The 18,581-nt window shown below is 32.5% G+C and overlaps 1 protein-coding gene across 1 annotated transcript in view; it reads right to left on the reverse strand.

Annotated features, from left to right (window-relative positions):
* The window catches only part of LOC122816580 (cytochrome P450 3A30-like), a 336,585-nt gene that overhangs the window by 158,270 nt on the left and 159,734 nt on the right, over positions 1–18,581 (reverse strand). Inside the window, exon 5 of the mRNA XM_044089466.1 lies at positions 1,862–1,975. Within this exon, the coding sequence (XP_043945401.1) occupies positions 1,862–1,975 (114 nt within the window). The remainder of the gene's footprint in view (positions 1–1,861; positions 1,976–18,581) is intronic.

Consider the following 18,581-nt stretch of genomic DNA (forward strand, 5'->3'; position numbering starts at 1 on the left):
AGAGTAGAGGGAGACAATGACCTCTTTCTTCCAGGATGCAAAACCCTTAGTAGTGAGATGTGCCACATAGAAGTACCTCTGACCACAGTGGCCATGTAGTGGTCAAAAGAGAGGTTGCTGTCAATCTATGTTCCCAGATCTCTTATAATGTCTTCTGTGTTCAGTGGACTACCACTGATGTGGTAATTCATGGGAACCAGGTTTTTCCCAAAGGGGATGACGGCACATTTTTGGCATTGAGCTTAAGGCCATGGTTCTGACACCAGTTGTTGGTCTCAGTGAGGCCTTTCTGTAGGATGTCAACATCACTTGGCGAGTTAATAATAGCTTCCAACTTGCAATCGTCTGCAAACTTTGTCAGCCAGAGTCCCTTCGTATTGGCCTAGACTTCAGAGAAGTAGATACCAAACAGGAGAGGACCCAGGACCGATTTTTGTGGGACTCCACTCGTGAATGGTCGGCAGTCTGACTTGGAGTCAGATACTTTCACACTGTGGGTTCTATCTGTGACTGGGTTCTTATTATTCAGGAGTCTTGGTCTAGCTTTGTGCTTTGGTAAAAATATACAAAGCTGTCAATGTTTTCAGGCTGCATTCAATAAACTACATAAGTGGTTCCTTATAGTTATATCCAACATTTTCTTAACATATTCTAATGATGCTAGTTCATAAATAAAACAGTAGAAATGTCAATATGTTTTCAGGAGGTGATATCACATGTAATATTGTGAACATTCCCAAGGTTCTTGGTTAAAAGCCACATAGTTTAGCTTATCTAAATTTAATGAAAACTCAGCTTGTTGAATACCAGCTCAAGAGTTTTGTAAGCAGTGTGTCTGCATCAAACATAGCATCATTTAATATTACTACTTAACAAAATGAGAAATACAATCTCCCAAAATTAAACCATAAACTATCAGAGACAGCACACTTTTTTCCTAATATGTCCACTCTGAGACATCATACCCTTCATGAAGAATCATGCAAGTATTCTTTCTTGCATAAGGTTACATTCCTATAACTGTTATTGTTGAGTATAGGTTATAGGTGGATTTGCCACCTTGTAAAAATGTTTTTAAAGACATTTAATTTTATACAAAAGCACACTTTGCATTTATTTCAGTACTGCACTTACAAGTGAAAGCACTGTTCATTATAATCTATTCACTTATAGCATTCAAATGCTTTAGGAAATAGCTATGTTTTCCACTAATGCCATAACTATAAGACCGAATAAGAGAAAAACATGCTTAACATATATTGTTCATTAATCTGAAGCCAATCTCTTGTCTTGCAAAACAAAGAAGATTGATGGCTTGATGTAGAAACATAAAAAAGAAAAAATTTTTGCTTAACACTAAATGGTAGACCATATGGTCGCTACTCATAAATAAAAAAATAACAAAGGATTAAAGCATAAATAATTTCATGCAGATAATTAGAAACTTACCAAACAGAATAAAGTGAAAAAGTATATGAACAACATTAACATATAAGGATACACAGCAGACACTAAACCTTATTTTGTTCCTCCAAAACAAAACAAAATTATACAAGCAAATGTTTGGTATAAAGTACAGTTTCAATTATTTGAGAGAGATCCGTAATATGCAATAAACTTGCATTCATTGTTTTTTTCTCAAATAATCTGTGTGGAACATCTGTTCCTATTCCTGAATTTCAATGCTTTATTTTCAAATTGGTTATATAGTGTGACATACATCTCAAGAGAATGATTCCTCTATGATATTCTTCTGGATAAACTTGATCAAGAAACTATAAAAGGTATTCATGCTAGTCATTAAGAAACAGCTGCACATATCTGGTCACTGTTTCCTTTCTGTATAAAGTGCATATCTTACCTCCTTTAATCTTCCACTTGTGAAGTTCGGTGACAGCACACTGCGAATTCTCTTCCACTGTTCATCCTCAACCACATTAAGGCCTGTGTCCAGTTTTCCATTCAGTCTAAAGTTCTACAGTGTTACAGAGAAACAAAAGTTAAGGACAATAATACAATACCAAGAACACTAGTGGCATAGCATTGCACACAGCAGGTTAATGATCCAATATTAATAAAGAACATGGGGCTAGAATGTGTAAAAGTGAATGTATTATACACAGCAAGGGCTAGAATGAAATAAATTGGTAGTTGGGTTTAATACTTATGCCACTGCCCATAACATGACAATTACTATCAGACTGAAAGCATTGTTTTTGAAATGTACTGGCAATGTCCTGAAGCAAACATAAGCAACAAACGTTTGAAATTGCAGATAACCTCTTTGCCATATAAAATACAGAACTTTACAGTTTTTTTTTTAAAATAACTTCATTTTTTATAACAATGAACAAACAAAATTATTATTATAAAACAAACAACTATTTACATATGCAACAACAAAGCACCCCCCACAGAGTAAATGTTCCTGTGGTGTAGAATAAAAATGAAACAAAAAAAAAGCAAAGCACATCCACAGGAACAAAACGCAGCTGTAACTCAATTTCTCCAATGTAATAAAATTCTGTATATGCACAAAATGCTGCTGGACACACCACAAATTAATACTGTATGCTTTATTGGCATAAGTAGGTAAGCGCTTTCACCATTAAGGCTTCATCAGACCAAACAGTAAAAACTGAATAAAGGAGCTTAAATACTTTCAAATCTAGTTACTCATGAATAATTGATCAAATGACATAATTTCCTCAAAGCCATAAATGCATGTATCAAATTTAAAAATAAAGTAACGTATCTTACTATAATAAAATATCTGTTCAATACCATTTAAACAAATATAAATCAATTATTCATTACAATCAATGAAAATTAAGAATATAAAAAATAAATAATAAAAAACATATATATGAAAAAAATAAGAAAAAATAAGAAAAAGAGACTTTCTTAAGATATTGCACCTGATACGATACATATAAATATTCAAAACTCTATAACTATAAGAAACATAAAAATCAAAAGAATATCTATCTAAACATGTATCAAAAAATGTGCGAGTGCAATTGAATCAAGGGGTTCTCATTTAATGCCTTTTAATCTTCTACTATGTAATACTGGTTTTAAGGGCACTTTATCATTGAGCCCTGGTCTCTTATCTGCTCTACAGCTAATAATCCATTTCAATTCACAACCTTCTGTGAAGTTCTTAACATCTCCACCCCATGTACTGGGATTAATAACTTGTAATACTGAAAATTTAAACCGGTGTGCTGATCCTGCTGCTAGTGTGTGTTTTGCTAGGGCATTATGCTCCGAACCAATGCATGTATGGTAAAGATGTTCCCTGATCCTCAATTTCCTGTTAGTTTTTCCTATAAAAAATGCACTACATGATACACATCTAGCGAGGTATACCACATGTTCTGTTTGGCAATCAGCTAACATGCGAAATGTAAACACATGATGGGTGACTGGATGGACAAAGGTGGTTCTTATGTCAATGAATTCACATTGGTTACATCTATGACATGGTTTTGTTCCATATGCATTGTTATCATAAGACACCTTTCTTAAGCTCTTAGGATGACATACAATCTGTTTTAAATTCTTCCTGTTCTTAAAGAGAAATTTTGGCTCTTCCCCTAATATTTCTTTGATGTTTTCATCCAGTAATAAGGTGTCCCAATGTTTCTGTACTATGTTCTTCAGACAATTAGTATCTGAAGTATAAAACATGGGTACTTTTATTTGACTCTCTGTTCTCACTATCACTTCTTCACTTACGGGGGTGCCTATATTAGAAAAATATGGGCTAGCTTTAGTTGTTCTCACTGAATTGGTCTCTTCAATGGCCATATTCACCTCTTCTAATTTATGATTCCTATCCAGGAGTCTTTAGATCTGAAAGTTCCTGATCATGTCCCTCCTGTGTTGGATTTAATCTGGAGGCCCTCATGGCTTGGCCCTTGATGACATTTTTAAAAACATAATGGGGTACATGCTCTTTCTATGTAGGAGTGTGTTCCTATGACATGCCTTCCTATGTAGCCCCGCCGTATTCAACAAGCCATTCTCCAACCTCTCAATCTGTATATCTAAAAAAGATATACTGGTTCATGAGTAGGCCATAGTAAAACTTAAATATTCAGTCAAGCTATTTATTTGTGAGACAAAATCTAATAAAGATGTTTCATCACCTTTCCAAATTAAAAACAAATCATCTACAAAGGGTCTATAAAAACCAACATTGACTCTGTAACTCTCTAAAGGAAATTGTTTTTCTTCTTCCCAGCTAGCCATAACAATGTTGGCATAGCTGTTGGCACACGAAGTGCCCATCGCTACGCCATCATTTTGAATTTATAGTGCCTCATCAAATAAGAAGATGTTATTATATATTGTTTCCAAAAATAAAATCAATAAATCAACAAATTTGGAATCATTTGTTGAATGTGTCAACATATACCTATGTACTTTCTCTATACCTTGTTCATTAGGTATAACTGTGAATAGACTTTTCACATCAAGTGTGACAAGTATATATTGTGCATCATTTAATACATGTTTCATATATTCATATAGGTCAATTAAAAACTGCTTACTATCCCTCAAAATGTATGTATTAGCATCAACTACTGGTCTAAAAAATGTTCCACATAAATAGATAAGGGCTCAGTGGCCCACCCCCTCCCAGCCACTATCGGTCTCATTGGGGGATTATTTGGACACTTGTGTACTTTAAGAGGTCCCTGAATGATAGGTATTAAAGGGTTATTATCCCTAAGGAATTTAAAGACTTCCAGACTAATGTAATTACTCCTCAAAATGTCATCCAACATATCATAAATTCTGAATACCTTATTTTCTACTTCATTCATGTTAATACTGGAGTAAAACTTTTTCTCCTGTAATAAACTTATCATACTGTCCCTATAATTATCTCTATTCATAATCACTATGGGACCACCCTTGTCCGCTGGTCTGATGATTATAGAGTCATCATTGCTTAAATCATTTAACTCTGCCCTTTGTTTAAATGTTAGATTATTACTCTTTCTATTTTCTCTAGACATATACATCTTATGTATGTCTTCTTCCACTAGTTTAGAAAAAACATCTAACAAAGGGTGTAAAATAGGGGTATACGTACTCGGAGCACGGAACATATTGCTTTCAATGATATTAGAATTGTGGCCAAATTCTAACTTGAGTTGAACATTACATGTAAACATCTTAAAATCTATAATGGTGTCAGATAAGTCACTTCTACTAGTGGGTATGAATGATAGTCCCATATTAAGGACGTGTACTTCCTCCATCGTTAAGTCTCTACTTGATAGATTGATAACTAATGATTGTCTAACCATTCCCACATCTTCTTTAGTGTGGGTCCCGTGTGCTCCCCCCCCCCTGACCCTTTCCGCTTCTGTCTCCCTCTGCTTATCAACCTCTGCTTTTGGCCTGATGTTGCAGGTCTATGGGGAAAGGGGTAAAAGAATTCAAGCCACTTTCCTGTCCAGCAGTATGATGGAATATTTTCCTATGAACTATCGGTTCAGTTGTATTTGAGTTAACTGGGGGAGTTACATTGTTGCCACATTCTAAACCCTCTGCAGATCAGTTTAATGAAACATTTACATTGGCCTTTCTAGTTGTTGTTGAAGTTCCTATATACATTTCACAAGCGAGTAGGCCAGAGGCTTGTGCATTTGAAAATGCCGACTACAGGTCCCAGTGGCTTGCGCATTTTGAAAATGACGACTACAGGTAACTTTTACCCTGAGTTGCTATTTAAATGGCAACAACTGAATTTAGAACTAAGCATGAGTTATATGAAACTGTTAAATGACTTTTTTCGTCCTGAAGAGGACTTGTTAAGAAATAATATTATAAAACAACAACAGACAATTATTATGAAATATCCTAATGCTAAAGTTGAACTGGGTATGGAGAAGATGCTGGACAATGTTTCATTGTTTGAAAAAAGACTCTGAGCAAAAAATAAATAAAATTCAAAGAGATACGAACGATTTTAAACTGGGCCATGTCTTCACTTGGCCCAGGTGTAATTCAAATGGAGTACATGAACAGAGACAGCACGCACATGATGCTGTTAGTACTAAAGCCTCAATTATAGCCTCTACAGCTGTGTTAAATGAAAATAATGTGCATATTTTAAATACAGAAAGTAGTAATGTGAATACAAATGCTTGTGAAATGTATTTAGGAACTTCAACAACAACTATAAAGGCCAATGTAAATGTTTCATTAAACGGATCTGCAGATGGTTTAGAATCTGGTAACAATGTAACTCCCCCAGTTAACTCAAATACAACTGAACCGATAGTTCGTAGGAAAATATTCCATCATACTGTTGGACAGGAAAGTGGCTTGAATTCTTTTACCCCTTTCCCCATAGACCTGCAACATCAGGCCAAACAGCAGAGGTCGATAAGCAGAGGGAGACAGAAGCGGAAAGGGTCAGGGGGGGGAGCACACGGGACCCACACTAAAGAAGATGTGGAAACGGTTAGACAATCATTAGTTATCAATCTATCAAATAGAGACTTAACGATGGAGGAAGTACAAGTCCTTAATATGGGACTATCATTCACACCCACTAGTAGAAGTGACTTATCTGACACCATTATAGATTTTAAGATGTTTACACGTAATGCTCAACTCAAGTTAGAGTTTGGCCACAATTCTAATATCATTGAAAGCAATATGTTCCGTGCTCCGAGTACGTATACCCCTATTTTACACCCTTTGTTAGATGTTTTTTCTAAACTAGTGGAAGAAGACATACATAAGATGTATATGTCTAGAGAAAATAGAAAGAGTAATAATCTAACATTTAAACAAAGGGCAGCATTAAATGATTTAAGCAATGATGACTCTATAATCATCAGACCAGCGGACAAGGGTGGTCCCATAGTGATTATGAATAGAGATAATTATAGGGACAGTATGATAAGTTTATTACAGGAGAAAAAGTTTTACTCCAGAATTAACATGAATGAAGTAGAAAATAAGGTATTCAGAATTTATGATATGTTGGACGACATTTTGAGGAGTAATTGCATTAGTCTGGAAGTCTTTAAATTCCTTAGGGTTAATAACCCTTTAATACCTATCATTCAGGGGCTTCCTAAAGTACACAAGTGTCCAAATAATCCCCCAATGAGACCAATAGCGGCTTGGAGGGGGTGGGCCACTGAGCCCTTATCTATTTATGTGGAACATTTTTTTAGACCAGTAGTTGATGCTAATACATACATTTTGAGGGATAGTAAGCAGTTTTTAATTGACCCATATGAATATATGAAACATGTATTAAATGATGCACAATATATACTTGTCACACTTGATGTGAAAAGTCTATTCACAGTTATACCTAATGAACAAGGTATAGAGAAAGTACATAGGTATATGGTGACACATTCAACAAATGATTCCAAATTTGTTGATTTATTGATTTTATTTTTGGAGACAATATTATATAATAACATCTTCTTATTTGATGAGGCACTATACATTCAAAATGATGGTGTAGCGATGGGCACTTTGTGTGCCAACAGCTATGCCAACATTGTTATGGCTAGTTGGGAAGAAGAAAAACTATTTTCTTTAGAGAGTTACAGAGTGAATGTTGTTTTTTATAGACGCTTTGTAGATGATTTGTATTTAATTTGGAAAGGTGATGAAACATCTTTATTAGATTTTGTCTCACAAATAAATAACTTGACTGAACATTTAAGTTTTACTATGGTCTACTCACGAACCAGTATATCTTTTTTAGATATACAGATTGAGAGGTTGGAGAATGGCTTGTTGAATGCGGGGGTACATAGGAAGGCATGTCATAGGAACACACTCCTACATAGAAAGAGCATGCACCCCCATTATGTTTTTTAAAAATGTCATCAAGGGCCAAGCCATGAGGGCCTCCAGATTAAATCCAACACAGGAGGGATATGATCAGGAGCTTTCAGATCTAAAGTCAAGACTCCTGGATAGGTATTATAAATTAGAAGAGGTGAATATGGCCATTGAAGAGACCAATTCAGTGAGAACAACTAAAGCTAGCCCATATTTTTCTAATATAGGCACCCCCCTAAGTGAAGAAGTGATAGTGAGAACAGAGAGTCAAATAAAAGTACCCATGTTTTATACTTCAAATGCTAATTGTCTGAAAAACATAGTACAGAAACATTGGGACACCTTATTACTGGATGAAAACATCAAAGAAATAGTAGGGGAAGAGCTGAAATTTCTCTTTAGGAACAGGAAGAATTTAAAACAGATTCTATGTCATCCTAAGAGCTTTAAGAAAGGTGTCTTATGGTAACAATGCATATGGATCAAAAGTATGTCATAGATGTAACCAATGTGAATTCATTGACACAAAAACCACTTTTGTCCATCCAGTCAACCATCATGTGTTTACAGTTTGCATGTTAGCTGCTTGCCAAACAGAACATGTGGTATACCTTGCTAGATGTGTGTGTCATGTAGTGCATTTTATATAGGAAAAACTTAACAGGAAATTGAGAAAAAGGATCAGGGAACATCTTTACCATGCACTCATTGGTTCGGAGCATAATGCCCTAGCAAAACACACACTAGCAGCAGGATCAGTACACCAGTTTAAATTTTCAGTATTACAAGTTATTAATCCCAGTACATGGGATGGAGATGTTAGGAACTTCACAGAAGGTTGTGAATTGAAATGGATTATTAGGTGTAGAGCAGACCAGGGCTCAGTGATAAAGTGCCCTTAAAACCAGTATTACATAGTAGAAGATTAAAAGCCATTAAATGAGAACCCTTTGATTCAATTGTACTCGCACATTTTTTGATACATGTTCAGATAGGTATTCTTTTGATTTTTATGTTTCTTATAGTTATAGAGTTTTGAATATTTATATGTATCATATCAGGTGCAATATCTTAAGAAAGTCTATTTTTCTTATTTTTTCTTATTTTTTTCATATATATGTTTTTTATTATTTATTTTTTATATTCTTAGTTTTCATTGATTGTAATGAATAATTGATTTATATTTGTTTAAATGGTATTGAACAGATATTTTATTATAGTAAGATACATTACTTTATTTTTAAATTTGATACATGTATTTATGGCTTTGAGGAAATTATGTCATTTGATCAATTATTCATGAGTAACTAGATTTGAAAGTATTTAAGCTCCTTTATTCAGTTTTTACTGTTTGGTCTGATGAAGCCTTAATGGTGAAAGCGCTTACGTACCTATGCCAATAAAGCATACAGTATTAATTTGTGGTGTGTCCAGCAGCGTTTTGTGTATATACAGAATTTTATTACATCGGAGAAATTGAGTTACAGCTGTGTTTTGTTTCTGTGGATGTGCTTTGCTTTTTTAGTTTCAACTATTTACATATGCCCACAGCTGAGTAATACATCAAAATTATACAATAAGTGGAAGATTTTCTTGAAAAATATGAATTGTTGTCACTTTTAAGCCAAGACTTATATAAATGTGTGAAATTAGAAGTTCTCATCTTTATTGAATGCAGCAGTTCATTACTGCAAACAGTTTTGCCATACTAATAAGTTCAACACAAGAGGGGGTATCTTTACTTTTCCAATTCTTAGGTATTATTTTCCTAGCTATTGCTAGAATAGACCATAGAAGAGGCACTTGAGTCTTTGGAACTATCTCAGGAATTGGAGCATTAAATAAAACCAATGACTTGGAAATATTACATCTATCTGACCACAGAGTTTGAATAAAGTTATTAATTTCTTTCCAAAAAGGGGAGATAACCTCACATTTGTATACCATACCCATCCAATTATTTTAGAATCACATCACCAGCATTTAATTCTATTTCATTTATACATAACTGTAATTTTGTTAGGTGTAACAAAAGCTCTGTGTAAGAATTTCCAAGTGAAAAATTTTCAGTATAAAGAGGATGTAGTTTTATCTGTTGACTTTAATACTATTTTCTTATTTTCTTCTGTAAAGCGTCTGTTATTATTTTTGTAGAATAATTACAATAGGTATTATCTAATTATTATGGATCTGACCTAAGAATTCTATAAATTTGTGATAAGCATGACTTATTTTTCATTGTATTATTGTTAATATTTATTAGGAATGCCTATATTTTGGGGAATGATTATTTTTATTTAAATTAAATATTATATTTATCTTTTTGTTGACAAAATCTCTGCATATTTGTAATATTAATGAATTTTTAGAATTACGATTGTATCTAGACCTTAAGTTTTCAACAGTATGTATTTCAGTACAATTTAAAAATTGATGCCAATAAGTTATTTTGTTCATTCAATTCTATCATTTTAGTGTAATTGTGAGTTTCTGAGCATTCATTTGTATATGCTATTAGCAATATAGAAAAGATTAAGTCTTTAATACAACAATTAGAATATGTGAATGTCTGGAAAGAAAAGAGAATATTATTTATATAGGGAATTTTATTAGAAGAATTATTTCCATTTACCAAAAAATATTTTAATAGCCAAATAAAACAATTAGGAACTATTTGCTTATGGCAGGTTGTGATATGTTTATTATTTTTAGATAATATTTTTGATGTATTTGTTTCCATTTTTGATTCATATGATGAATTTATCCATAATGCAATAACTTTTACAATTGTTGAAGTGGCATATTGAATATTAGGAAATCCTATTCCACCATTATCCCAACCTTTTGTGTGCCATTCATAGTAAGATGAATTTATTCCAGCTTGTGACTAAACTTAGAATTTTATTGATAACCTGTTGTAAATTCATTTGTATCATTTCGTTATTATTAGCCGTGAAGGTTATACCAATATATTTAATTTGAGTGTTACTCCAATTGAAATCAGAATATTTGTGTATGATTTTCTTATTAATTAATAATGCACTTGTTTTGTTATGATTAAATTTTAAGTTTGAGATTTCTCCAAGCTGTCTCATAGAACTAATCATATGTTGTAATGATTTTTCTAGATTTCCTACTGTAAGTAAAATGTCATTGACAGAGTTGAATCTTTAGTTCAAAATCATCTTTTACTTTGATTCCATTAATTAATTATTTGATCTAATAAAACTAACAAAAGGCTCAATTACTAATGCAAAATGTAATGGTGACAGTGGACAACACTGTTCTGTACTTTTTTGTAGTTTAAAGGAATTAGAAAGAAAGGAAGCTATTTTAACATAAGCATAAGAATTAATGTAGAACTTTGAAATTAATGCAATTAGCTCAGCTGATAAGTTATATACTTTAATTAGCTCAGCTGAGAAGTTAATACTTTAAGTGCTTTAAACAGATAAGGCCAACTGACTGAGTCAAAAGCCTTGTCTAAATCAAGACAAATGATAGAAAGTTATTTTTTATTTTTATTTGCATAGTCTGTTAGTGTGTGTATTCTTATTATATTGTCTTGCATCTGTCTATTTAAAATAAATCCTGTTTGTTAATTAATTTTGGTATTACTAGATTATTTCTATTGGCTAAAAAGACATGAACATCATATAGTCAACATTTAAGAGTGAAATGGGTTGGTTGGATGAACACTTTGTAGGTCCTTATCTTGTTTTAAAATAGGTGATATGAGGGAATATTTCCATGATGGGGAACTTCAGGAGTTGTTTTTATTTCTCTATAGGCTTTTTTATATTTTGACAGCATTATCTGGTAGCACTTTATATAATTCTGGTATGACACCATCTACGTTTATGTAGAAAATAGTGACACAAGCACCATGATGTTCTATAGAAACTTAATTTATTACAATGCGCTAGTAAAAAATACTTTCACCTCTCAAGGCTTCTTCAGGCAGAAAACTGCAGACAAATTCAAGCATGATTTAAATAGAGTCAATTCATATCATGTGACTCAGATTAAATACAGTTAAAGGTATATAACATATGAAAACAATATATCATATAAAAACAATATAACCAATATAAACCATAAAATTAGTTATAATTTATTATTTATATCCTTCAAAATTGGGTTTAATCTAAAATAATCATTTAATCCTGGATATTGGTAAGCCTTAAAGTATAATATCCATTTATTCACTGACAATTCCATGTTGTTGGATAAGTCACTCCCTCTGATAGATTTTTTAATGTTTTGTAAAATTAGGAAATTAAATGTGTGTGCATCATCTGTACTTTGTATATGTCTATATAGTGCATTGGTTTCATGTTCACATATTCTGCCCTTTAGTTTCTTATTACTCTTGCCTATATAGAATGCAATACAGTGAGAGCATCTAGGCATATATATTATATCTGTGATGTTACATGTACCGTAACTTTATTTATTATTTATTTATTTATTTACTTATTTAACATTTGTTAACCGGGAAAGTACGACTAGGTTCCACAGATCCTGTTTTCAGCAGAGGCCCGGGGAGAAATGCTCCAGAAACATGTCTTTAGAATGTGGGAGGAAGCCGGAGTACCCGGAGGAAATCCATGCAAATGCAGGGAAAACATGCAAACTCCACACAGAAGGCACCCCAGTCGAGAATCGAACCAGAGAACCTCTTGCTGCGAGGCGACAGCATTAACCGCTGCACCACTGCGCCACCCGCGCCCACAACTTCTTACATAAAATGTTTTTGATGTTACTGGATGAATAAAACTGGTACTTATACAGATATATTTACAAAAAAAGGCAGTTATAGCATTTTTGTGTGCCTTTTTTACTAGATGTTTTATGCTCATATTGGTACTGTTCCTTATAGCATAACTAATGTTTCAAATTAGTTTGATTTTTATACCCAAAGGTTAGGTGTTCTAAAGATATATCATTGAAGGCTGGTACATGTTTTATCATCTTCCAATGTTCCTTAATAATATTCTGTATCTTGCAAGAAATTGATAGTAACAACATATATCCCATTTGTTCAGGGATTCATGCCCAACAGTATAAGAATGGATCTCAATCTAGGAGAGCTATAAACAAAACTAGCACTTTTAGAGGCATCCTGCCATATGATGTAAATACTAACAAGATACATCTAGTAAAAAAGGCACACAAAAATGCTATAACTGCCTTTTTTGTAAATATATCTATATAAGTACCAGATTTATTCATCCAGTAACATCAAAAACATTTTATGTACGAAGTTATGGTACATGTAATACCACAGATATCATATATATGGCTAGATTCTCTCAATGTATTGCATTCTATATAGGCAAGAGTAATAGGAAACTAAAGGACAGAATATGTGAACATCTCTTGGAGATTACAAGAAAGTTAGAAACCAAAGCACTATATCGACATATAAAAAGTACAGATGATACACACACATTTAATTTCCTAATTTTACAAAACATTAAAAAATCTATCAAAGGAGGTGACTTATCTAACTACACGGAATTGTCAGAGAATAAATGGATATTACATTTTAAGGCTTAACAATATCCAGGATTAAATGATTATTTTAGCTTAAAACCACTTCTGAAGGATATAAGTAATACATTTTAACTAATTTTATGTTTTTATATTGGTTATATTGTTTTTATATGATATATTGTTTTCATATGTTATATACCTTTAACTGTATTTAATCTGAGTCACATGATATGAATTGACTCTATTTAAATCATGCTTGAATTTGTCTGCAGTTTTCTGCCTGAAGAAGCCTTGAGAGGTGAAAGTATTTTTTACTAGCGCATTGTAATAAATGAAGTTTCTATAGAACATTGTGGTGCTTGTGTCACTATTTTCTACATAAATTTGGACTTTTTGAGTGACACCTGCTTTGTCTACATGGTGAGAGCTCTTTTGGATATGACACCATCTAAGCCCAGCTCATTATTTTTTACTTTTTATTTGATCTTTTATTTCTATTAAAGTGAATGGTCTATCATTTTTTTTAATTTATTCACTTGTTGATGTATTTTTTGTATTTTCCTTTAGAAAAGTTTCAACTATTTCATCATTATCTAAGTTATTGTTGTTTAGTCATATTTTCATAAAATATTCTGAAGATCTCAAGAATACTTTTAATATATGTTATTTCCCTTTTTATTTATATGTATTAGAATGTCTTTGATATGATTTTCATTTTCTTTCATCCAATAGCCAGTTTATGTAAGCTTGATGGATTTACTGAATACAACTGAAGTTTAAGTTTTTCCAGGTTTATTAAAACTTTATGGTTTAGAATTTCAGCATATTTTACTTTTTTTTTTATTTTTAGTTCTGACTGACTGATAATATAATTTGGGTTTAGGTTAAACTTTATTTAATCTATTTTGGCCTGTAGTGCGTTTAACACTTTGTCCCACTCTCTTGTTTTACTACTTGAAATTCTCCCATTTAAGTAAGCCTTTGGTGAATGCCAAAGGACAATTTCATTTACTTCCCCATTTATATTTAGTTTTTAGAAATTGTTGATCTTTTTACATACCACTCCTTAAATCCTTTTATTTTAACAATATAGGCTAGTAATCTTCTATGATGTGTTAAGTTGTCATTTTTAATATAATGTTGAATACTATAGCATTGTGTTCTAATAATGGACATTATACTACTGAAACGTCTCCAATATATGGTATCAGATTGTTTGTAACAACATTTTTATCAATATTTGTTTCTGTTCTGTAGCTATAAGAATAATGGTAAAATTGAAGTGAATTTACTTTTGTGAGCTCATGTATATCCTTTAAGTTCATTAGGTTAACAAACTTTGATAAATGTTTTGCTGAAGATGTGATTCTCAGTTTCCTATCAGCAGTGGTATCCTTGTCTGATAAGATACAATTAAAATCACCAGCCATAATAACTTCATCTTTCATTACAATAGGCTATAGTGTCTAAATAATGTTTTAGGTTGTCAGCTGACAGCGCACCTGGTTTGAATTCTGCTGTTACATTGAAACCAATTTTAGTTAAAGTACAAAGTAGTAGGTTACGTTGATTAATATGTGTATGTGTATAATTTTTGAAATATTTTATATACTGTTAAGTAATAATATGTAAGTTTTATACATTTGTTAATTTTTATTTTTTATTGTTTTTCTGTTTTTATAACAGTCATATGATATTTAGGCTGCATGTCATGTGACTGCTAATGACTCCTATTTAAACTGATGTATTTTAATGGACCTTGTATTAGTACTGAGAAAGGGTGTGTAACCCGAAAGCTTTGCTGTTATAAAGGTTTTTTCTGCTCAATGTTTGTGTTGTGTTTGTTGGATTCTGGATACAGCGCTTCATTATAAATAAGTAAGACTGGTTATCCATATTTTCATCTGGTTAAGGGACAGATAATTTACTGAATAGTCTCCAACAATGAACAATTTCTTATGGAAATAAATAATATCACTGACATGTTCATCCATAGAGACTACCCATCCCCATATTAAATGAAATAAAAGAAGTTATTGGAAAAAAGAGATAAGAGGTTCTACTCTATTATTGGAAGAGGAATTGAAAAGTAAAGCTCTAATCTAAGTCCAAAGATTATGAACACACTATGTGTATTAAATATTGTCCAGGCTCTAATTCTATTAAACAAATATTGATTAATAATTGCAGACTTATTGAAAGTGATGATCAAATAAAAAAATTTCTTAAGGCGTGCCCACAATTTTCATATAAAAGGCATATAAACATGAAAGAAAGGCTAGAAAAAATAATTCAGCAAGTATAGCTGCAAGTTTACAAAGACAGCCCAAAAGTATGGTTAAGTGCAGGTCTTGTACACAATGTAAATATATTTACCAAGAACGTTCTTTGTGGCTAGATACTATCCCCTATGAAATGAAACTACAGAATATATATACTTGTAATACAAAAGGAGTTGAATGTATTGCTTTTTGCAATTATTGTTGCTCATTTTATGTTGGGAAAACTGAATGTGCCCTAAAAAACAAATATATCAGCACATTTATGATTTGGAGCATAGTAATGAAAATAATGCATAAGCTAAACTGTATTGGTGATAAAATATGATTATTCTTTATTTTAGAAGTAGTAATTCAAAATTCAAGGGGTGGTCCTTGGGAAAGTAAGCTACAAAATCATGACTTGTTATGGCAACTAAAGCTAGACGCAAGTACCAGCCCTGGTTTAAATGACATGGCTTCATTGAACAGTATATTTAAATTAAGAGCAACCAATATATATTTTAATAACCCATGTATTCTGTTTTTAAAGTTTTTATTAAAGGATTTTTATTAAGGGGTTTTTATTATTTTTGTATTTATTTTTAAATGGTTCAACATTTGGTGGCTAAGTAATGCACTGTTTACGGGTATGATAATTATCTGTCATGTGACTTATTTGTCAGTCAAGTAGTAGCATTATATAAGAGGACATTTTAGTAACTGTCATTGGTTCTGAAGAAGTCCCTGGATTCAATGGGAAAAAAGCTCTTAACTTTGTTGTGAATAAACTTATGTCCACTATCTACATGTTTGGCAGTTGCTTTATATGCTGCTTGCACCTTTTCAGCATTGTAGTGTTTTGCTTGGTACTTCTCCGTGGCATATTTTCATTTTTTTTGGTTTTTATATTTGCATTTTTTCCCAGTTCTTCTGGTTATTTCCATCTTTCGCTATAACCTCTCCTTATCCCTCTAGTCTCTATAGAGAGGATGTCAATTGCTATTTTTATATTTGTTTTTTTACAGGTCAGGAAATTGCATATTATTTGCATTTTATTTATTATGCATGAAGTTGTTAACATAACAATCTACTAACTATATACATTTATATTTACCCTGATCTCTTTCTATTTTTGCCTTATACGATTTAATACTTACATCAACTATATACTTTAGTTATAATCCATATAGAGTGCTGCTTGAAAGTACAAATATATTTCCATTGTTTATCAGATAAACTTTAATCCAGTCCTATTTTGGAATCAGTCCAATATCTTATTTATATGTTATATCTGAAGATATTTGAACAAACGTGGAAAATCTTTCCTTTAAAACACAATCTTTCCAATATAGTCTATTTTGTGATTTCTAAATCAATTATCATTAAAAAAGAAACAATAACAAGGGGATACAATCCTTTATATTATATCAGAAGTGTCTTTCTATAGGCTACAGTATAGTATATCTATTGCTATATTACAAGCAATCAAAACGTTTAATCAGTTATTAGTGGTTTTAAAATTCATTTATGTATCTTTTACTTATTATATAACATGTATTATGTATTATCTTTATGTATGATTCACTAGTGTATATATATATATATATATATATATATATATATATATATATATATATATATATATATATGCTTTTATGCAGAATTATCAGCTTTCACCGTCAAAACACCCTGTATTTTGTGTTTTAACATTCTAACGCGTCACTTCTGGTTTAGATGGTGAGTTGAAAGGTCAGCTTTCACTTTGAGGGAGTAAAAGGTAATTAGGAACACTTATAGAACTTTCAAAGCTCCCAAAGCCTCACAAAAGTGCTTGTGGCACTTATTAGTTTTTTTATTTAAGTAGTATTCATGCTAAAGGCATGAAAATGATTTGTTTAATTCTAAGTACTTGCACAGAAATGTTTTGCAACGTTCGCAAGTAAATTTAAGACTCCTCTACAGTAATCTTTCACCCTTCAAAGTCTTCTAATCCATTAAAAGGCAATAAAAATTTTTTAAATGTTTAAACATTTAAAAAAGCTTCCAACATAGCAAATCAAAACCAAGAAAATCTAAAGGTATTACTGTTCAATGCTAGGAGCCTAAACAAAAAACTCCACTCCCTGGAAACTCTCTTTACCCTAGAGAATGCTGATGTCTGTGCGGTCTGTGAGATGTGGTTTAAAACTGTGGAGAGCACACCAACACTGCAAGGCTATAATGCCTTCCACACATTTAGACCAGCTACTTCTCAGGCAGGAACTAAAGGTAGAGGTGTCTCTATTTACATCAAAAATAAATATATTTCAATGCTGGTCAAACAGGTCAATGCACTTGAGCTGCTCCATATTCAAATCACCATAGATAAAATCCATTATCACTTCCTTGCAAGCTATAGGTCCCCCTCTATGATCCAGGAAACCCAGAAGGATAAAAGCACTCTCAAACTAAACAAATAACTCAAAGGACAAATAAAATCTACCAAAGCCAAATTTGAGGTAAGTCTGGCCTCCCGGGCCAAGGACAACCACAAAGCATTCTTAGTTATGTCCGCAACCTCAAAGGCAATACATAATTGTGTGCAGAACTCATTGTAAATGGAGCTACCTATACTGAGCCAGAAGATATCGCAAACCTCCTGGTTGATAAATTCAGCTCCAACTTTACTCCTCTGTCATCCTCAACCTTCCCTCAGGAAATATCATCAAATATAACTCCCCCTACTATCACTAGGGAACAGGTCCTTAATGCTCTCTCTAAGACCAAGAACACTGCATCAATGGGCCCAGACAATATCCCAGGTACCTTCTAAATAGCATGAAACATGACCTATCAGGGCCTCTGGAATTACTAAATAACTGTAGTCTCCAAACAGGGTTCATGCCTCATGAATGGAGAAAGGCAACAGTCATCCCTCTGCACAAAGGTGGGCCATCTACAGACCCTGGAAACTACAGACCCATAAGTCTCACTAGTCTTATA

This window comes from Protopterus annectens, chromosome 12.part0 (genome assembly GCF_019279795.1).
Source record: "Protopterus annectens isolate FY-2018-M chromosome 12.part0, PAN1.0, whole genome shotgun sequence".
Taxonomy (NCBI): Eukaryota; Metazoa; Chordata; order Ceratodontiformes; family Protopteridae; genus Protopterus; species Protopterus annectens.